The sequence below is a fragment of the Pieris rapae genome, chromosome 17, assembly GCF_905147795.1.
Source record: "Pieris rapae chromosome 17, ilPieRapa1.1, whole genome shotgun sequence".
Classification (NCBI taxonomy): Eukaryota; Metazoa; Arthropoda; class Insecta; order Lepidoptera; family Pieridae; genus Pieris; species Pieris rapae.
Window position 1 is genome coordinate 3,678,053 of NC_059525.1, and position 23,799 is coordinate 3,701,851.

Below are 23,799 nucleotides of genomic sequence, written 5' to 3' on the forward strand. Positions count from 1 at the left end.
CTTTGAGCAATATTCATAGTTTATTAAGTTAATTATTACTATGGATTTCAGATATATTATATGTTTTTCAATAATTAAATCAATGGGTGTAGAAGACGAATTTAAGTTAAGCGCCATCTGTTATACCGAGAGTTATCTAAAACGAGTAGCAACAAGATTAATTCGAGTGTCACAAATCTCAGTGTTGACTGTCATCACCTTCATTATTGGCATTGTCAGTACTCAGTATGATAATCACATTTGACCACAGAATAAGCTAGTCACAAATCTCACAACAGTCAACAATACATTTTTCAATTTTTCAAAGAAATGCAAAGTGAACGAGGTGTTGCGTGGTGACGAGTGACGACTGACGAATAATAATTATTTTGTGAATTGTGAGTGCGATAGACAACAATAAAAAGTTTTTAATGGGTCGCATAATAAGTTTGCTTACTATTCGAATTTAGTAAAGTTTTCATTTGTTACTTTGTGCCAATTAAATCGTGTACCTCTTAAAGTATTCGAGAGCTGATTTTGATATTTATATAGAAATTAAAATAAATTGCATGAAATGCATTTTATGTACTGAAAATAAATAAAACGTGCATTTATGGGACGTACGTTTTGTGTGGTAAGTAAAGTACTATAATTGAGTGCAAGATTAAACTTTCCTTAGTTTGTAACTTTTCTGAAAGGTAATTGTGTTTTGATGTCTAGAATTTATAAATATTCAAACTTAGTTAACAGCCCTTGACACAGATTAAGAAAACAATAATTTATTTTAAATATAGAATTAATAAATATGTAATGTCGTAAATTTAGTTATTTATATTAATTTATAACTTAGTCATGTGTTTTTAAATTTAAGACTGCAAGTAAAGCTAAATGAAAACATTTTCTTTAATATTTAAACATATTACATAAATAAATTCATTTATTGAAGGAACCCTAAACTCATATACATATGTAGTACTATTTTATTGGCATATTTAATAGCAGCAACAAAGGTAAACCACTGAAAATGTATAGATATAGTTATTCTCGACTCAAATCATATAAATAAAAAAAAAATGGAATATATTTCCTGTCAAAATTGAGTCATATGTATGGCACACATGTATTTGTTTACACTTTAGAATAAAGATCTATACAGAATAATGAATACAAACATATATTTTTAAGTTGTTAAAAAAATTGCAAAACAAGCTTCGTATCAGAGTCAAGTTAGTAGTAATACTAATTAACATTTTTATCCCTAAAATTTAAACAAAATTGACATGTGGAAGTAATAGTTTTCACTAAGTCCTATTTCAAAATCTCATCCGAAGGATTCTGAGCATTCAATGGACAGGAATGATTGAAAATTTGTATTATATTATTACATTAGTATATCTTCTTACATATCTTACTACTGTTTATTATTTATATTTGTATGAACTTCTTAATTAAAATCCATCTGCTGTAAAGCTTTTAAAACTAATGAATTATACTCTCTATAATAATTATCTATTTAATTTTAAATACAATAAACAAAATTTCCTTATAGGTAACATAGCCAAACTAAATAGTAGTAGTTTTAACTAGTGTTTAAATGAATAGGGGTCAACCTCATTTGTGAACGTCCAAACACTTCATTGATGAAATAATGTCCTAATATCTACTAACAATGTTAATTAGTATTTCCTTTTTTACTTACATTAAGTAACATTGAATTAATTAATTTTGCTGTTGGTACTTAAAACAGTTTTGTTTAATAATATTTAATGTGAAACTATATTGGAAAAGTATATGATAGATAAGTGTTAAAATATGATTTGGCAAATATTTTCTTTAAGTAATGGGAAATACATTATTTTTTATGCTCATACTAGGACGACTTAGACTATTTTAAATAGTATTTCTACTTACTGTTTACCTATTTCCAAAATCATTATCTTATTTATATATATCTGATTGCATATTAATAACAGTGTAAATTTAATACTCCAATACCATTTCATCATTAAATGCCTATGGCAAATGAAAATGCAAAAGTTTCATATATTTTATTACACTTTAAAATATATTTAATAGTATGATTTTTGTACTGTGTTGGTACTTTTTTTATAAAAACCAACATTGTAGCATCAAATTCACTTATCATGTGGAAATTTCGAGTCAGACATTTACTTACGTCATCCAAAAGGGTTTTAAAAGCCTTTGTTGGCGCGATTTGTCACATATCTCCGTTCTTCCACATTACTTTTCTGGAAATTTCTGCCATGATAACGTCAATCTGGAATTAAAATATGTACATCTTTATTTAGTAAAGAGAACTACTTTTGTCAAGTCCTGTGAAAACACAAACTTTGAAATTAAAACTTTAACATACACAATATTGTCTATAGTTTACAAGAGTATCCATAAACAATAAAATGTATAAGGTACAAAGTAAAATAAAATATTTCGTATATTTTAAACTGTTCTTAGTCCTCGAGGTACAACAATTTGGACAGAGAAAATCAGAATTATAGGACTATGCTAGAACTGTGCATATGAGAAAACAATGTGTTAAATGACATATATTCACACGTTAACAGAATGATAGCTTACAAAATCTGAAGTGTATTTTAAATAGTGAGAATATAAAAGAATAAAAATAAACGTCTACTGTAGATCCAGTCGGAAAGGTATGGGTTTACATAAGACAATAGTTAGGTACTTAACCTCGTCTGTCCCAGAAATATTAACTATAAAGCATGATATTTCCTAATGCATTGTTTACTTTGGGAAACTTAGCCAGCGTAGGAGTAATTAGAACAGGTTTCGAATACTATTATTGCGTGCGTTATATACCGATTTAGAAAGAATTTATGAATGCGCCATTTTTAACTAACCGATATTTCGATCGAAAATAATTTTGAATAGTATGTATAGGACTTAAACAATTTCATTTTTAAAGGCTGTCGAAATTCTTGAACCCCTTTTCTTGTACATATTCTGTAATATTAATATACAGAATATGTTCTATTCTTGTTCTGTAATGTATTCCTGGTTTGTTCTTAGTTTTTCAATCTATTTGTGCTCTGTGGTGATGTCTTTTATGCCCTTAAATAAGTTGACTCTCCATTGTTTTAACAACTTTTTTACTCACCTTTCATATTATGTCATAAAAACGTTCGGCTTCTTCTTAATACGAACCTTGTTCTAACAGATTCAAAAATTTGTTGTCGTTAATTATACAGTTTACTGCAGCAAATTGGATATTTTATATAAGTAATTAATTACGTATTTACTGATTGATTTTCATGTTACATTTAATCCAAAACTGTCAAGCCGTTTCAGCGTTTAAGAGTATGTAAGTTTAACTATTGGATTTGAAGAGTAGTAATTAACGGTAAAGTGCTTGCCAGTTTTCTATTTGCCGAAGCATGTACTGTACTAGATTTGACTTTTTTTATTAGAGAAAGTACTATCTAGGAGTCCTAGATTGTGAACGCCTTGGTTTGTGATGAATACGTGCATATGGACTTATTATAAGGTGTTTAAGCTTGAGAATACATTGAGGACTTTTCTAAAAGGTAACCAACTTACACGGACTTGCCAGTATTAACTACTTTAGCCAGAATGAATGGAAGGAAAGTCTATTTTTTATTATGAGTATCATAGTCATACTATCATATAGATATCAGAGATATTTATTTATTTATTTTGTACTCCTACAGCTAACACAAAATACATATAAAAGCAAACAAATACACCGAGATCATAGCCACAGATGGAATACATACATAATATAACAAAAAGATTTACAAAAGGGAACAAACAAACAAAGTATTTAATATAATTAACTAACTGATTAAATTTAATTAATTAAGCCTAAATTGGTTGTGTTGTGTAATGGTGTAAGTGTGGGTGTGTACGTGATGGTGTGTATGTGGGTCGTGCTTATGATGTAGATGATTTTGCGCTATGTATATTCTTAATACATGTTTTAACCACATTCCGCGATAACCTAAACAAGAATATTTTATGATATTTAGAATTCACGGATCAAACATCATATACGTGATAATATGCAATAAAAATTTCCAATATCATTGAAGTGTTTGATAATGAAGATTGTATAGATTGCCTCAGGACACTTGGGATTTCATTGACCTACATTTGAGAGTGGATACACGAGATCGAAACAATTAAACGTTCATTATCGATGTATCAGTTGTCAGTAGAAAATAATATGGCTATTTGAAAACATTACTTCGTAACAACACGGGAAGAAAACTCCTGTTCTAAGGGTACGATTCATATACGAGACTTACCGCGAATCAACTCCCGTATGCCGTACCATTTATTCAACTCAAAACGGGACCTTGGTTTAATTTAGCTCAAATAATAAGTAGTCAAAGAAAAAAAAAACACTTTTAAAGCTATTTACTTATTCCGGTAAATTTAGTTGGCTTAAGAGTTACGAATCACAAAATATAGGTAGGTACTTGCAAGAAAGTATATTCGGCAGTTAACCGAATATTGAATATTCGGCGAGGCCCCTGACTGAATAGCCGAATATTAGGCAAAAGTATTCGGCTGGATTTTAGCGCCAAAAACTTGTAGTGATTTTCGCGCCCCTTTTGCTATTACTCTGTTTACTATTACTCTGCGCGGTATATTGCGAACTCACTGCATGCACTAAACTGCACTTAATGAATGATTATAAAAGAAATGAGAACCTTACCCTTATAAATTTAGATTACCACAATAATTCAAATACATAGAATCCTCAATTTATCTAATTCTGAAGATGATTATGTGTTATGTACCAATGACTAGTTAAATGATTATAATTGAAATTAAAATATGAATATATACGTAATATTCATTTAAATTTTCATTATACCAATTATTTATCTATGACAAAATATATTATTTAAGTATTCGGCCGAATATAATAAAAGCAGCCGAATACCGAATAGTACTTCTCTTAGCTGGCGACGATTTCAAAAAAAGAATGAAACTCTGGGCCCTTTTTTTAAAATATTCTGCTGCTTAAATTTTCGTGCGGTTTCTTAAAACGGGACAATATTGCGTCCCACAGTTCATTTCGGGGTCACCGGGACTCGTGATTGGAAAAAGGGACAGTCCCGTTCAAAACGGGACGTCTAGTCACGTTACGTATGCCATAACTTATAATGATACCTATGGAGGCATAACCATCATCAGATTCCCCAGGGACGTCAGGCAATACTTACGACGTGACCATCTACCGTTATTACAATTGTATTTGAATTACATTAATTCACACCTGGTCATTTGACCGCGTTTTTCCTACAATTGTATGGGTCAGTCTTCTCGGGAAGTACCTGTCAAGGGACTAGGCTAAGTATCATATAGTCTAGGCCTACGGAAATATACGAAGTTCTGACTATTTTAAAATATTTTCTTGACTAAGTGCACGCATATTGGTGCTCTTTATTATAAAAAAAGCATTTACTTTTAATAAATATCATTGAAAGATAGTGAGAACTATGATATATATATTTAATTTAGATAAAGTTTATCTCTATCTCTATCTATTTCACGATCATTTATTAGATTTTAAAATGATCATGAAACAGAGAAATCTGAGGCCCCGATCTAAAAAGGTTCTAGCGCATTTTTTTTTCATAAAGTTTATAAGAGCTTGTGGCTTAAGTATATATATATGTATTATAAATTTGTTAAAGGTGAACTAATCTCCGAAACTCATTTCCATTCATCTGAATGTATATGTAGATTCGTCCTGACAAATAAAAAAAAACAAAAATCAAAATTCTTTATTTGTTTAGCAATATGTACAATAGGATTCAGATTCAGGCCTCCCTAGTAAGTAAGTTTACAAAGTTTCAACAAGTCGTATTCAAAACAATTGATTTACATTTAAAAAAAAAAGGGTACTGTAAAAATAATAAATAGATGAATAAATTATGATGAATATGTACTGTTTATGTGTGTGGAAGATAAACAAATAATAAAAAAGAAATCTAAGCGATAGTGTGCATGAAAAGATGGACAGATAATATATAAATATACATAATATGTTCTTTTGCAATACCATTTACGTAAAAAACTTAAGTTTCTGATTTCTCATAACTTAAATTAACCAATGATTAAAATTCTTAATTCAAAAACGCTTAAAGTAACAGTTTTATGTTGGGTGACCTCTCACAAATACAGATAAAATTATGAGTATGAAGATTTGCATGTGTGACTTATGTATGTGTGAAAAAGCCTTTTGTGCTTTCATAATGGTGTTTAATTTCTCCAGATTTTTCCACTTAGCATTGCCTTGACAACAGCGTGGTTTGGGTCACGTCGGTCAACGATAACCTTCATTGTGACCAAAACATGAAAATATATTTGTATGACATAATTCACACCCACAGACGTCCTACGCATTATGCATGTTATACCTTGTATGGCAGATAATTTTGCCGTGGAAAATTTAAATTATTTTGGCTCACTTGACAATTGACCAAAGTTCATTGAACTTTTGCATACTCGAGTATGTGATTAGTGCATTTACATTTCAAGTTTCCCCTTTCTTTGTCTCTCAAGATTGAAATGTTTTTTTTATCTGTCTGTCTGTCTTAACAGGTGACCCTAAATTGACACGAGTGAACAATAACAATACACTTTACAGACGAAACACAAAAAACAAACATTTAATTAAGTACAAATAAAAATTACAATAAATTGACTAACTGTAGAAACTAACAAATAATATTACTTTTGCCAGCTCACTCAACGGATAATGAAAAATGTTCGCTAACTTATGTATTTTGTTTAGTAATGTATGTTATGTTTTGTGTTAAAATTTTAAACACAGCCTGTTGGCTGGATAAGGAATGTTATTGCCTTTTTCAATGTATGTTCATCCTTTTTCTGTTATTATTTTTATTATTTACTTTTTTGTTTAGTGTGTATAGCTGTCACTCCTAGACCGTATGGGATCACTGCAGTGTTGTTAGTAAAAGAACTAACTGATTAAAGTGATTATGTTTTTGTATTATTTATTTGCATTATTTAATGACATAAATATTTTACTTTTGCTTCTTTCCTTTTAAATTGAACAACGTCGTACCGAACAATTTATTAACTTAGTCTGTGGAGATATTAGATTCGGAGTCTAAACTAAATTATATATAAAACTCCAATCTAGTGTAGTTTATATTTTCAGTTGCTGGTATATTCACTAGAAAACACCATATTTTAAATTAAAATAATTAAATCTTAAAATATTTCTATAAATACTTTTATATTATCTGATACTATCATAGAATTATTAAAAAGAGTAACTAATATAGGTTTGTGTGCCACGATAAGTTGTTTTATCTTTTACACTACTAATTAATTTCTAAAGTAGATAACAATAACCTTAAAGAATTTTGATTTTTTTCAATAAAGTTTAAACTAAAAAACTAAACTAAAGTATACATAAGTAATACTTTAAACAAACACTCCAGATTATTAATAAAAACAAAAGCCTAAAAACAAAAACTGTTTTTATTCTCCTTTAATGCAGCATTCGAAATTTTGTAAAGCTTGAAAATAAAGAAATCTATGAAGCTCTCGAATTTGTGTCACTGGAGTATTTTTAGAATATCAACGCGATTCTCGATTCTTTATCAAAGACGGTACACGGTGGTTAGTAGTCTGTTTTTAAATTGCGCATGACGTATTAATAATACACGAAATTTACTAATCAAATTGTAGTTACGTAGTATATCCGAGGAATAAAAAGTATCGCGAAAGTCAAACAAAAAACGAAGTCGTTGCTCTCAAATGATATAGCGTTCGCTATGTAATTCCGCTTTCCGATTTGAGGTGACCTCGAGCACTAGTGCTCGGCCCATTCAGAACACGTGGCAGCTGCATGATTCTCGCTAGTGTAGATCGTGTTGCCGGCTTTTGGTAGAAGCGTGCCGGCTGCGAATCAAAACAAGCTGGCTGATAAGAATTGCTTACGTCAACATGGTTCGAGGTTGAGTAACCAGTATGATCGATACTTAAGTTATTACTCGTCTGGTTAGGTTAAAAACATCGTAGTAACATTAAAAACTAAGTTTGCATATGTATATTAAAAACGTCTCAATACAGAATACAGTAATCCCCTAGGAACTTATGATTTGTCAAGTTCATAATAATTAAAATTTTAACGAAAACAAAAATATTAAAATTAATTATAATACATAGCTTCAATCCGTTAAAAAAATTTCATTAAAAGTTCCTAATTAGTTTTGCGTGGACATCTGTTTGAATTGCGTTCGTAGAAAATGAAACTCACTAACTTTGTTAAATTCGTGTTCATAATTTTCGAATTGGCCAAAAAACGGTTTACTAGAATACTTCTTTAACGTGGTCTTTGTTATAAGGAGGATTACTGTATAGTCAAAGCTTCTTGGCTAAGTTCGCTACTTAATAATTGACGTCGTGGTTACAGAATGTTATTGTATAAAAATGAAAACATATGAATATGTAGAGTAAGCAAATATGTTTATAAACAAGATTTTTATGCAATAAATGTTTCGTCTCAAATTACTAATATAAATAACAGTTATTTGTATTGCAGACACGTAGCTGACAAAAGGCAATATGACGGTGGAGAAGAGTAAAGGCTTCCCAAAAACGGTGCAGCCGGCCACAAGGAAGGTTGCCCCGGATGGTGGATGGGCCTGGATGGTCTGTTTTGGTGTTAGTTTAGTTAATGTAAGTACTACCAATTACCATACATTCCATTAATTAAACCTTTAACTCTTTCATTCGAGTATGAAAAATACATCTGCTAATCTAATGCGAGTGGGCAACTAATTTATTATAATTTAGCATTTTTTAAAACCTACGTTGACAAATAAAATTTTATTGTTAATAAATCTTTTGTTGCGTATTTATGTACCATGTGGTATGATAAGCGAAGTACTTTTAAACAATTACAATCTATTTCAAGTCTAGTTAGCTATTGATATAGACAGAATATTTTTCTTTCATTGAATAATTAGATACTAAAGTATCTCAGACATTTGGCCGCGTGAGTCAGAGTAATGTTAAAGGGTCATGCGTTCGCTTATCACGGACCTTTTGTTCGTCTATACAATAATTTGTTTGTGAAGTTATGACGAAATACTGTCGTTCTTCTGAGTGTTTCTTTAAGAAGTTTTTGACGTGCCACTATGGAACCAGATGCCCACTAAAGTATTTCTGAACCAATTCGACTAAGGATCACGAAGCCTACCAATTCTTAAAACCGGCAACTTGGAAGCCTTCTGGCAATGTCTGTGCCCATGGGCGGCGGTATCACTTAACACCAAGTGAGCCTCCTACCCGTTTCCCTCCAAATACATATAAAATATATTGTCGATACGAATTGTTTACAAAGCATGCCATGCTTAAAATTTGAGAATGTTTTCGATTTCAATATGTAAAATTCTTGAGTAAAATAAAGTAAAAATTGATGTTGAAACATGATTAGTGTGTATGACCTTGGAGGGTTCTATTGAGTTTTTTCTACATCCATATAAGGAAGTACTTAACTTTTTAATTTAAAGAATAATGCGTCAATAATAAACGTTTATGATAGATACTGGTCACATGCATCATGACACATCGCATCCAAAGTGCATTCGATGATTATCTTTTGACGTAATTGATATGATGATTGTGAAATGGTTTTATTTCATGATGCCGCCTTTTTTGTTATTATATACATTGAATATTTATTGCATTTGAGACGGATATATTTAGTTGCATTGCTGAATTCGCAAAAATTGAATTATTAAAATTTATTTATTTACAAATTTCTTAACCTACATAGCATTAATAATGATTACAAATGTTGTGTGGTTTTATGAAACCACGGTAAAAGTGAAACTTTTTTTCACACTATAGACATTTACTTAACTAAAAAAAATTCGAATAATATTCCATTAAGGGTATAAAAATATCAATTTTAATTTTATACTTGGAAAATAGGAATGATAATGGGAAATAATAAAACTGTCTCCAACTAATATTTTTATTGAACTCTGTATCTTATAGCGTACGAGTTACATAATACTTAACAATTATTTAGATTATATACACATATTAAAATAGCGTGGAGCACTGGCACAAATGAAAAATAGTCTATACACTATCGGTCAGCAGCTGCGAACTATGTGCCGCCATATTGGCCTTGGCTGCTATGACGAGTGCCTTTCCCTTTATCCCTACTCCGCGGCCGACCGTCACGCGACATGCGCCACACAGACCAAAAAGTTTGAGACGATGTAATAAAAGTTGCACTTTAAAAATTAATAAATAGAACGTACAAGAAATATAAATAGTTTGGTCCCTTTGGCAGAATACCTTTAACGCTAGCAGCATTTCCTCACTGTATTACGATACTTATTCGTTGAACGCGAAAAGCACCATCTCAGAGGTCACCGGTACTATCTACCAGACGCCTTATTACATCATTAATTAGTTCCTGAGCAATTGTAAATACTGTATATTTTATTGTTATGACTACTAATAAACTGTTATAAAATATTTATTATCCCCTTCAGTGTTGGCTTTGCTATCCAATCACTTCTGATTAATCTCGGGTCATAGCGTGAATATATTTTAAGCAATGAGGCATATATAACGTCTACTAATATGACCGTGAACTTATCATTTCATTTAAAATAAATAGCAAAGTGCGGGAAAGGAAATCTTTTATTAGATATGGCGACGCGGTGTTTTTGTATTGAGTTGGACTTGAATTGGCGGAAAGTTCCTGGGTTATGTGTGTGTGTGTGTAGATGTTTTAGGTTAATCCACTAAAACTACCTCGGGTAGTTCCTATAAGAACATATTAAAGGTTCTAGATTGTTCTCGCATTTCATGAAATACTATAAAAAATTGTTATCTTCAAATCACAATAAAATTATTTATTTCCATGGCTACATATCCAAAAGAATGGTAAAGTGTCATCAAAGAGTTTTATAATAAATAACTAAATGAAATGATACTAAGATGCGTTACAATATTACTACTGTCAAAATCTGTTATAACGACATCGTAGGGATTACTCTATATTTGGTCGTAAAAACCGATAGTCGTAATAGCTGATGACGTTTTCATCTTAATGAATAATATAAACTAATACAATAGAATTCAGCCGAGACCTTTGATTTTGGTCAATATAACCGGTATGTTGTCATAAACGACGTCGCCTTAAAAGGTTTTGACGGTATTAGTATATTATTAAATGATAAATATATTAATTTTATTTTCAGTTTTCCACCCGATCGCTGGAGCCGTCTTTCGGTCTACTATTCAAGGACCTTTTAGACGACCTAGGCGTCCATACAACAGGGGCATCTGTGATCGCAAGTACTCTAGACTCAGTTGTCAATTTCTCGGGTTTCTTCGTGGGACCAGTGATAAAAACATTTTCATATAGAAAAGTCTGTTTCGTCGGCTCAACAATATGTGCTTTGGGACTGTTATTCACAGCGCCGGCGAATAGTATAGCACATATATTAGCTACATACAGCATAATGGGAGGTGAGTACGTAGAATAGTTAAAACAATAGTCGTATTGCAAGCTATGTTTACAATTTGAGTATATTTCACAACTGCGTAAATAATAGCGCAGAAATATTTCGAGGTATTGTCAATATGAAAGGAACTAACCCTTTGTTTCTATGACAAAAAATTATGATTGTGTGCTCTAACGCCCGAACAAAATAATGAATCCACAATCTCAGATTGAAAACAATCTATTAAAAATTAAAATAAACTAGTATTTATATTGCTCTCACATATAGCATATATAACATGCAATAAATGTACAATATATTGTTCTTTATAAATAATTTGCGACGCTCTGTCATATTACAAGGAAAATATAATATGCGTCAAATTTCTTTTGAAGAGTAGAATGAGTTGTTTTGTTCATGTAACAATGGTGTAATAGAACTTTTCTTTAAAATTTCGCTATGCTACTGCGAAGTGGCTCGCTGTCTCGATAATCTGGTGAGCCTCCTGCCCGTTTGCCCCCTGTTCTATAATAAAAATAATAAATAAAATAAAATCTTACCACACTAGGCTCGATAAATGAGAGAGAGATACAGAAAAACTATCCAATAAAAAATACCAATTCGATCCAGTAATTTCAGCTTTATTAATTGTATAGATTTAATACAATGGAACAAGAGATTTTTTCGTTTATATTTATTTAAATAATAATAATAACAATAGCCTTTATTCAGATACATTACATATTATATATACATTTAAACAAATTTTCATATTAATCTAATTCTGGTGCATCTGTGTGCCCTTTTTTGGCAAAGGCCTCCTCCAAATCCCGCTATTCCTCTCTACACTGTGCCACTCTCTGCCATGTACCACCTGCCGTTTCTTTAATGTGGTCAATCCACCTTCTCAGTTGTCTTCCTCTTTTGCGCTTGCTGTACCTTGGGCACCAGTTAAGCAGTTTTTTGCTCCACTTTTCTGTACTGTTTTTATTTATTTAAATAACCAAAGTCAAATTCAAGGTCACATATGAACGTCAGAAAAGAAGTTAAATTATTTCTAAATTTACATTTATTGCCACTTGCCAGTTCGCACCATTGAGGGGCAAGAAGAAGTCACAACTTTCCGCCACTCTCTTTAATCGCCAGGCTTTGAGTTTATTGATTAATTTACTTATAACGAGGGCTTTAAATGTTTAGTCATTATTCTCTAATTTCGCTTGAGGGTTTGTTGTAAAAACGATAACGATTTCCATATAAGGACGGTTGTACGCTTAATTTAGTACTGGTTAAAGTCACCATTTATTTACAAATCGTTTTATATGTTTTTGTACAGACAACAAGGGTTCAAGAATATATTGACCAGATAGTGTGATAATATTTAGTTCCTTAAACTTATTCCGAACCGACTCCCTTGAGGATACTCCGAACAGCCCGTTTCTGCAGCACTTCTTTGCATTGAACCTTTGCAGCACCCCACAGTATATACCGTATATAACGCTGTGAAAGTAGCTATAATACTATATATAAACACAATTTATCCGTTAACTCAAAGGAACACTAAACCTATTGCTATTAAGTTAACATAGGCTAAATATTAAACAACGTACTTTAAAATCCGGTCGTTTCACAATATAGTGAGTGAATCAGAATTTGCATATTTTAGGCCATTTTTACCAGACCTTTTATATTCTGTTTTGCAAGCTGAGAATACGTAGATATCTTGACCAACTATATTCAGAATATTTTTCTGTAAATCAATCTAATAAAAATACTAAGAGCAATTTCACGCACATCTGGCTAGATAAGAAATACTCAAATAGAACTAAGATGAGAATTGTGCGTACGTTGGTTTTCTCTATAGTTTGATAGACGATTCGAGCACAAGACAGGCAAAGTATTGATTCATTGGTGTTGGGGAAAGATTTGCATCCCATGGACTGCTTAAAGAACTGAAAAGTCAAGCTTGGATTAACTCGTACTTCTTACGAGACTTTTTGATCATATTGCCCGTCTGTGCGGAAACATTCCCCTCAATTAAAAAAAAGGACTGGACATTTGAAACAATTTGTCCAACTGATAGGTGATTCTATCCTATGTAAAGTACTTTGTTTATAATTTATACGAGGCTACATTTGATAATTACATTTACGATAATTACAAGTAAGAAATATTTATTAGCTATTAGCGTTTCACACAATTGTTTGTACTTGTATGGGACAATTGATATAAATTCAAATTGTAATGATTTTTGTTTAAATTTACGGTAATCTAATATGATTTCCATCGTTCATTTGCATGTTAATGATCCGTAACATTTTGTTGAATTATAGTAATGATAAAAATCAATGTACGTTTATTATATCAAAACGCCGCTCTTTGCTCGAATATTTGTTTAATTTATTATGTACTAGCGACCCGCCCCGGCTTCGCACGGGTGCAATGGTGATACTAAATACACTACAGAAAATCTGTGAACGTTGTATATAAAAATGTGGGTTATCCATAAGAGATAGACATATAGCATCACTTACTTTTCTGTAGACCTTTTCAATGTGTACAATACTTGGTACATTATTTTGATAAAACTCGTAGGGTTCAGAAGGAACATAGGGACAGAAAAAGCGACTTTGTTTTATACTATGTAGTGATACACTAGACTGTATACGAGTGTCTCTGCTTACCCCTTCGGGAAAAGGCGCGTTTGTATATATAAATATTAAGATTCGCGTAAAATTAATTAAAACTTTTTAAACAAATTAGACGGTATAAGTGTTAAGTGATTAAAAGGCCCGAAAGCTGTTTTTATTGCTGAAAAACTTTCATTTAAACGTTTTTAAATTATAAAAGTCAGATTTCTGTTGTAAAAATTTCAATATACGCACTTTTTATTTTGTGTTGGCGATTTTTCGTACGTGTCTCTTAAAATCTCTTGAAGGTAAAGCATTTGACGTAATAGAATGACCAAGTGACGTAGTACTGTCTACTCTATGTTCCAACAACCCAGTTCGAGGAATTATTCTTCACACGAAGCTAGTACGAGAGACATAAGAACATTCAATTCCAATACATTAGTCTATAATGATTGTCATTCTGGGAATAATTATTCTTTGTTCGTACGGCTTCTGAATACATTAATCAGCGGGATTTTGTAAATTTCCATGACACATTGACACCGTTCAGAATATGCAAATGTGGTAGAATTTACTCAATATTATTATGACTAATAATTAATTTTAAGTTTTGGACTGAATTATATGTAGTGGTACCTCGACATATAAGTTTATTTCGTTTTGTAACCATTCTAATGTGAAATTGCTCGTATGTCATATTGCTAGTATGTCAAATTGCTCGTATGTCCATTGCTAATACTTGAAATGTTATGAATCCGTTCCAGGTCTCAAAAGACCACCTCAGTTAGGTGTTTTTGAATAAGAACATTCTTTTACGCGTTAATTCAATATACATCATCTTCTTCAGTTATAAAATTGATTTAAATAGATAGTAAAATGTATCTGAATAAAGGCTATTATTATTATAATGATTGTAAACTAGATCTGTGCCTAGGTCATAGACAATGTCAGGAAATTTGGTTTAATAAATTATCTGTGTAAATATTGTTAGTACTAGGAAATTGTGGACTTGATATTTTTTTATGAATGTTCCTTTGCACGTTGTGTTGACAACGATTCTATACCATAATAATTGTTTTATCTTTTTAAATAAAACAATTATGGTTTAGAATCTAGGAACTAGCACGGTTAGGAAATAAAGTGACAATAAAATTTGGCTCAGAAATGACGAATTTTTTTATATACTTTTATTTTATTTTCAGGTTTCGGTGTTGGACTAGCTTCGTCGTCTTCCTTCGTATCTTTGAACCACTACTTCTCCAAAAAGCGCGGTCAAGCCGTCGGTTTGTCGATGGCTGGTACCGGTTTTGGTTTAATGGTGATGCCTCAGCTAGTCAAGATTCTCTTAGGAGAGTATGGGTTCCGATGGACGGTGGTTATATTGGGAGCTCTGGCGTTCCATGCAGTGCTTGGTTCAACGTTGCTTCAACCAGTGCAACGGCATCTAATTGATGAACCAGTTGATTGTGAAATGCAGCAAGTGAAGGTATGGAGAGTACAGGAACTAAATACACTAAGATATAATATATCACTTAACATCAGGTGAGCCTCCTGCCCGTTTGCCCCCTGTTATATAAAAAAAATTACTAATTGTAGATAATATTAATAAAAAATATATAGCCTGTGTGTACATAAGGATAACATTTATTTTATGTTATTATATTTCATATATAACACATCCATCATCATCATCCAAGGCAATAATTCCAGATATCATCTTTGCTAGAGAAAAGAATCTATACAGATGTACATATTATCTATTACAGATGTAACCTACTAAAAAAGTTATTTAAGTTTATTACTTTTTTTTTATTTAAAAATCTTATCTCAGCATAGAATGAAAATTTTAGAAAGGCTTTTTCCACAAAAACACGTTGAGAAACACTGCTTCATTGAATATTTTCATGAGATTATAAATCGAATCTATGAGACTAGGCCTGCAACATGACGAAATATTTAAACTTTAGACATAATAATAAATAAATTGTATGACTATGTAACATATTTTAACAATACAATCTTTCACATCATGTGAACATATATTCCAATAAAAATCATTTATTCTATAATGCTTCTAATTTTACATTTACTGCCAGTTCTCAAACGAAGGGCGTAAAACAAAAAGAAAGAACTGGCATTAGAATACAATATAATACAATTGGGTCTTGCAATTGTCTAAAAAACATTCACATTCCACCATCTATATATAATACTATTGTATCTCAGCGAAGCTGTTGTAAGCTACTCGCTTAGAAATATGTGTGTTATATTTTTGCGACTGTATTTAGTTCTGATATTAGGTATATTTAGTGTATGTTTCCAAGGCTTTGAATTTGAAATAATATTAAAAAAAATTATTCCAGGAAATGGAACGTATAAATGAAAGCGACGAGGAAGACGATGATAAATTCGAAATTAATCCATTGGTCAGTCACCCGATGCCCAAATTGACCACCCAAAGATCCCACAATAACATGAACCATCCCTCAGTGAGAACAGTTGGTCTGCCCAGGGCCAAAACCTGTGATAAGCCGTTAGAAGACTTCGAGAAGTCCAAGGACCAAGGGTTGACAACAGCTGCCTCGTTGGCGGCGATGCCGATGGTGAAGTCCAGTGGGAGTATCAGCGAAGCAGCCAGGAAGAGGAAAGTGTCTGTGATATCGAATATATCAAATATGGATTTTACTGGGAGTTATTTTCAGCTGTATTTAGATGTAAGTACATAAACTTATAATTTAGTATTTGCTACTTTGAATGTATGTTTTGTATTAAATGGCCGGCAACGCATTTGCGAGCTCTCTGGCAGTCTAAATATCTATGGGTATCAATTTACATCAGGTCAACTTCCTGCCCGTTTGCTCCATGTTATATAAAAATTGATTTCATTATTAATATCTAACATATAATATATATACTAATTACTATATATATAAAAAAGAGTAAATATATTGAATATATGAGAGTCGTTCGTGGGTTAAAATACTATTCGTTTTCGACTAGCTTTTACTTAACGAACTAAGAGTAATTAAAATCTATATAATATATATGTACTCATAATAAATATACTTAGGATGAGATTTAAAAAACGATTATCACGTACTTAGTGTCCGGATGTAGATCTTAAAATCTGATAATTTCAGACAGCCGACGAAGACGCGTTACAAATGAAGTCAATAAAGAAGAGCGAACCTCAAAAAAAGAAGAAAGATGGTTTTATAAGAAAGTTTATTGCTATGATGGACTTGGATCTGCTAAAAGACTGGTCTTTTCTTAATCTTCTACTTGGACTTTCTCTGTTCTGGAGTGGGGAATTGCAGTTTAGGATGTTGACGCCATTCTTTATTAGGAGTTTAGGTAAATATACATATCTAAGTAGATTAAAGATAACATCTTTATATTTTCTTGAAAAGCACTGTGTTTTGTTCATCACGACATGTGGTAAATATTGTCTAGATATAACAGTTTCGACTAAGTTTACATTTATTGCCAGTTCTTTAACCATGGGCTGATCATGGAAGAGAAGAACTGGCAATAACTCTCCGACCTTTTTAATAAAAGGTTTTTGCTTTACCAAGCTCTATATTACGTTCCGTATTAATAAAGAATATAATGTATTAAATATTCCAGGTTATAATATGAACGAGACAGCGTTTTGTCTGTCCATGACAGCCATCACGGATATCGGTGTTAGGCTGGTGTTGCCGCCCATCTTCGACAGAACCACCATCTCCAAGAAGATGATCTTCTTCGTTTCATCGTTCTTTTTGGCTGCAACACGATCAGGTAAAATTGCTTATAAACAATAATCTTGAAATTATGAAGCAATTAACTGTACCATTACAAATACATATTACGAAGAGCTACGTTCTTCTCCTGGCTACACTCATAAAATAAAATAATAAAAATTACTTGTAGAAAAGCAATAATGCCCAATTTGTAAAATTAAAGATGTATTACTTAAAAAATTTACATTCCTGTAGCGGTTGCATGGAGCCTTGTACGCATATCGTTTTAGAAGTGAAACTTCTTTAGGCGCATTAGGGTAAATTTTACGGATGAAACGCAATAATAATAATATTAGCGTCACGAAAATGTGCAGCGTTTTTGTCGAAGAAAAAGAGATAGCGAGAATAGGGAAAGCAAGTGAGAAATATCGAGGGGAGAGTGAGATAGAGCGAACGTCGCATTAGGCATAGTGCTATGGAACGAGAGGTGGGAGAGGGCTTTAGTTGAGATTGATAGAAAGAGTAAGGGAGATCGAGAAAAAATACGTGCTTGTGCAGTAATCGCAGATTTTTTATTATATTATTATTAGCACGTATACAGGGACTTAACAGTGTGAATATAGATATACAAATACATGGAGTGATCATATACTGGTATATGATTATCTATTGGGGCTTTTACCTTAGTAATAATTTTACACACACGCACTTTTTAATTTTGTTAGTACTGAAAATTCCCTTATAATTGTCACGCTATGCTACGCCCCGGATGAGTCCGTCTGAAAGCTTTCAAATTGAATTTATTTTACTACGATTTTTTCAGTCAAATATATCCATTTAATGTTAAATTATATAACTTTCAGTGTTAGCAGAACAATCAGAATGGGTACCATTAATGGTATGGCTCTCAATTTGTGGTTTCTTCCGAGGAATGTGTTTGAGCAACTTCACTCTAACCATATCTGAATACTGCCCCCTGGAGAAGTTGCCCGCTGCTTTTGGTCTTCACATGGTCAGCAAGGGTGTACTCGTTGTACTTATTGGACCACTGATTGGTTAGTATACTCTGGTTTAATTGCCTAAACATAACGTTGTAATTGAAAAATTTATTTAAATCGCTCTAGTAGTTTTCAATGCAAACAAACAAATGATAAAAACTTTCCTCTTCATAATATTTTTTTTTAATTACAGGCTACGTGAGGGATTTCACAGGCAGTTTCGCGATTTGCATTCACGTACAAAACGCTCTTATAATGTCGTGCGTACTCGTATGGGGAATAGAGTACGCGTACAACTTAACCCGGCGACGTAAGATTGTACAAATATAGTACTTATACGGTACTTAGTATGACTGTTTCGACGAATTTGTTTTAATCTGTAGCGCGTTTTTGTTGGCTATGGAATAATGAATAACAGATAAGCTTATTCGTTACTTAGAAATAATTTTTTATCTGTTTATTGCCGTTGGCATATAATTTTAGTTTATGAATTCTTGTTTAATGACGGTAGTTCTGAACGCAGATAAGGCATGAAATTATTTTTATAAGCAAGAAAGTTTATAATATTATTAGGTAAAATGACACAATTTTTAATAAGCTATGTGTCAATTGTCATTGTCATATGACGTAATAATTGGCTTGTGGTATAATAGTTTTGGCTATCAAGTGAATACCATAATTTTGCGGGACAAGAGTAATATTACGCAAAAAGTAATTGTCACTGTCAGATGTGACGTTTCGATTTATTTGTGTTCTTTATGGCCGGTAAAAAGATATCCATCTAATATTTTTGGTTAATAAATAACACCACAATTTTGCAGGACAAAAATTATGTTAGCCAATGAAACCCGCCATTTTTTACTTCAATGATATATGTACTTGTCAAAGTCTGATGACAATTTGAGGTGAATAGTCTGTGGTCTCGTCTTATGCCTTGTCTACGTTCATTTACATAGCTTTCGAAGGCGGTTAAATTTTCTTACACAGAAGTACATGCAATTTAAAAATATGAATTCCGCCTGTATATTTTTTTATGAATAAAATTTTTCTTTTTGGTCATAGGCAATGTAACTTTTTAATGAATTTTGTATAACTCAACTTCGGCACTACCATGACTTAATTTTTTTAATCGACGAAATTTTTCTACTTGATTTTTATTGAGATTCTTAAGTTTATATGGTTATTTCTGACTTTGTAATCATAGACACATATTTTCTGCGTTGGATGTAAAACTTTTTTTGATAATACCCACACTGCCTGTTGTTTATTTGTGTGTTTGGTATGAGATGTGGTGTTTAAACGCATTCTAAATCCATTTACCCAATTATAATCGTTTTAGAGGACCTTTTTAACTTCGTAGCTCTTTTATTGATTGTATTTTTAGATGACTGTTGTAGTTTTTGAAGTTTTACGTAGATTAAGATCCTATAGATAAATGCTCCTTTAGCTGTTGACTATATACGCGACGTAGTGCTTAAGTAATTTCATCTATTGCCTTATAAAAACCCTTTATGAGCTACTCAATCAGAGCTCATCTTTTACTTATAAACTTTATTTAGTGTTAACGTTTCTGTAACTATCTCATAAAAAAAATATTTTGTTACCATAGTTCGATGTTGCCATGGTAACAATGACAATGCTACGCTTTTGACAGCTGATATTTTCTCAAGAAAAATGTATGATTTGTAGCTTTTCCGAAACAATTTTTAGATATGGAATTCGCAATTATATGGGTCCGAGATTGGGAAGTGTATACATATATACATATATATTTTATATAAAAAATTATGATTTTTTTTATTCATAGAAATCAGACATATCTGTTTTAACTGTTTGTCTCTTCATTGTAGTATTACACTTTATGTCAGAAAGAGACCAGTAAATATATTATATTAATAAAGACCATGACATGCCAGCCAACCTGTGGTACCTTTAGTACAAAGTTTTATATAACGTTGTGTCTTTCGAAATATATTTGATAACTTTTCTAAACATACGTTTTCTTAAAAATTCAGTACTTTTTTGATACACGGGAGACACTCAGCGCAAATTGTCGCCTCTGACGTTTCTGTCTACAGAATTCTATTGAATGTGATTTGCACTAAAGGTTCTACAGATAAAAAATTAAATTGACATGTGACACTGTTCCTAATAATGACATTTTTAATAATGAAAAGCGTTGTTTGTGTTTTAAGTATATCAGAATTACTTCCTTTTATAATCCAGTTTATTGTTTGTTATTTCAAATGTTCTGATAATGTTTCGTGTGTGATACTCGTGTAATTAATTGATTTTTTAAAATAATGTTACCGGTTCACATTTTTAAAATATATTTTATAGGTTGTGTTAATATTGTTAAGTATGATCCAGTGATATGTTTTGTTCAACATACGATGCCTTAAGTAATTAAAAAATACATTTACATGTTTCTATCTTCTAAAAAGCGTGAATAAAAATGAAAATTGCCAAATTTCACCTAAAAATTTCGTGTGCCAATTTCATATTTTGAATTATATTTGTTGTACTCATAATTTTAATGGCCTGCCTTCCAAATGTAAGATGTTTTTTATAAACAAAAGTCTCTATATTTCGAGTATTTAAGTATTTTTATATCTGATAAATTGTTTGTGACATCTACGCCTGTGTATTTGAGATTTTTGACAACTGACACATCAACCTTCAAGTGTCAATGTCTAAATGGCGTTTGTATGATGCGGTTATTTCGCAGGTTTAAAGAGTTTATTTTTACTATAAGTTTTAACAATGGCTGGTGTCTCAATATAACTTCGCTCTATGAAGTGTTTGTATTAATGTACTTTATAATCATGTACGTCGTACATACAAAATCAAATTAAACGACTACCCATTTGGTTATTTGCGCCTTTTATTTTCCTACATGAATACTTTAACAAAATATTAAGAGTCATTAATGTCATACACAGTGGCGTAACAATAGGGTGGCAGGGCTGGCAAAATGCCACGGGCCCTATGGATGAATTCGAAGTCTCCGGTACGCATTGGGCTAGCGTGAGGACTACAGACTATTCCCTCTCACCCAAGATAGGACAACTATGGGCATTAGTGGGACATATAAAACGTGTAATTTAGTAGGCAAAAAATCTCGCAGTTTATTAAAATTAAACTTAGTAGGGACGTCATTACTGTCCCGTCAAAAGTATTGCCACGGGCCTCAGATGGTTATAGTTACGCCAATGGTAATACATAAGTGTTGTTACTGGTAAAGTATTTGGTAGGACCACATACTTTACCAGTATACCTTTGAAGTCTAGCTATGCGCCAATGTAATTTTTCTTCTGTGCGAGATCAAGGAAACCAAAATGTTGAGAAGATTTCCATGAAGTGTTTCAGGCACAGTATCCTCAGTACTAAATTTATTAATGGAAAAAAAGTAATTATTTCATACTATTCAAATTATAGCTGAGTGTACAGGCACTCTACTTTTACGAATTACATACTGACGGAAAAAATGATATTAAAACATTAAAAAAATGCTGCAGTAATGGAATAATAATAATAATTGACAAGTCGTTTTAGGAAATATATATACTCATTAAAATAGATCTTCATTTATTTTTCAATTTATTTACAATCAAGTATACAGTATTTACAATTTTCTTAACCAACAAAATAATAATAGAAATAATTAAAATCATCTCATTTAAAGTACTCTATATGATTTGATAAATGTAAAGATTTTAGACTGTTTTCGTTGGCATGTGTGGGTAAATACCTATTTTCTTTAAAAATGTAAAGGGTTTCTTCCGGATTAGAAAGTATTGCATTAAATGAAGCAGTGAGGCAGAGTAATACGAAGTTTTTAGGATACCTAATGCGGTCTTAATTCTGGATATTAGATTTCACCAAATTGGAACGGTTGTGAAACGAAGCGTGTTTTAGGAAACCAACAAAATAAAGTAATCCGTTATAATATCGATCAACCGCCTAGTTACTAAGGAAGTGCTATTCGAGGACGTAAAATAATAAAAAATCTGACAAGTCTGTGAGAATATACCTATAAATATTTAGCATTTTACATAAGTCATCTTAAAACATATTACACATTCTGTCTCAAATTAACATTGAAAAACGATTAGGACGGAACTAAATGGTACGTACGTATCGAGTAATATATAAGTCAGTGGAAAATGATGTAAACATACATACAATAATACAGCAAAAATATTCATCATTGTCTATGTCCCTGTGGCTAAGAAGCTATGAATACTATGACTCTACTTAAATTATCAACGAGGTAGACCGTATATTTCACAAAGTATTTGACGAATAGGTTTGTGTCAAATATTTGTTTAAAAAGACAATAACCCTTAGTTAGACATAGGTCTTTTAAACTAAAAATGCAGATGCTTGTTTAATATGTAAATAATTAAAATAAATTGCACCAAAATGTGACCAGTCCTTTTTGTTCCCGCTAAAACACGCATATATTACATAGGGCCACATCATAGAATTTTTTTTGGTCTAAATGAGATTATTAAATATACATATAACATTTAACATTGAGGAGGCTAAAGGTCTGTATCCACTTTGATTAGTGATAAGTGTAGGTGATTAGTGATTAGTAGAAAACAAGTGTGTACAGCGACTTGGTTGCGTAGTAAAGTGATTAGAAGCGTGTTCTATTTTTTTGCGAGTCAACTGCAAGTAGTGACGTCGTGTGCGCCCTTCCTTCTCCCTCACTCGTAGCGTGCCTGCCATACTATACGAATACTGAATCAAGAAATTTACTCAACAGAGCCACTAATAAATAATTGGACACTACTTGCACTACACACCTGCTAATCAAAGTGAATACATTTACACAACTTTATTAAATATGTATCCTTTATTTTTTAATTACAACCACTCTCGTTAATTTGAATCTATCGATAGTTTAATTTTTTCGATCCCTACAAAAATATTGGAT

The 23,799-nt window shown here is 31.7% G+C and overlaps 1 protein-coding gene across 2 annotated transcripts; it reads left to right on the forward strand.

The window, feature by feature from the left end:
- Positions 1 to 227: 227 nt before the first annotated feature.
- LOC110995073 lies at positions 228 to 21,728 on the forward strand. Of its 2 annotated transcripts, none has more exons than XM_022262047.2 (9): positions 228 to 377; positions 8,570 to 8,706; positions 11,256 to 11,526; positions 15,334 to 15,617; positions 16,495 to 16,845; positions 17,272 to 17,485; positions 17,759 to 17,914; positions 18,720 to 18,911; positions 19,048 to 21,728. In XM_022262047.2, exons 2-9 carry the CDS (start codon positions 8,593 to 8,595, stop codon positions 19,182 to 19,184), a joined length of 1,719 nt encoding a protein of 572 aa, XP_022117739.1. In that variant the 5' UTR covers positions 228 to 377; positions 8,570 to 8,592; the 3' UTR covers positions 19,185 to 21,728. The 2 variants fall into 2 exon arrangements, with proteins under 2 accessions (XP_022117739.1, XP_022117738.1); XM_022262046.2 differs by having other exon boundaries at positions 230 to 613.
- Positions 21,729 to 23,799: the final 2,071 nt, after the last annotated feature.

Excerpts from the sequence above, each read along its gene's own strand:
- LOC110995073 (XM_022262047.2), top strand. The coding sequence starts at position 8,593 with ATGACGGTGGAGAAGAGTAAAGGCTTCCCAAAAACGGTGCAGCCGGCC. Across the intron at positions 11,527-15,333 it reads TACATACAGCATAATGGGAG|GTTTCGGTGTTGGACTAGCT; the intron begins GTGAGTACGTAG and ends TTTTATTTTCAG. Across the intron at positions 15,618-16,494 it reads GTGAAATGCAGCAAGTGAAG|GAAATGGAACGTATAAATGA; the intron begins GTATGGAGAGTA and ends AAATTATTCCAG.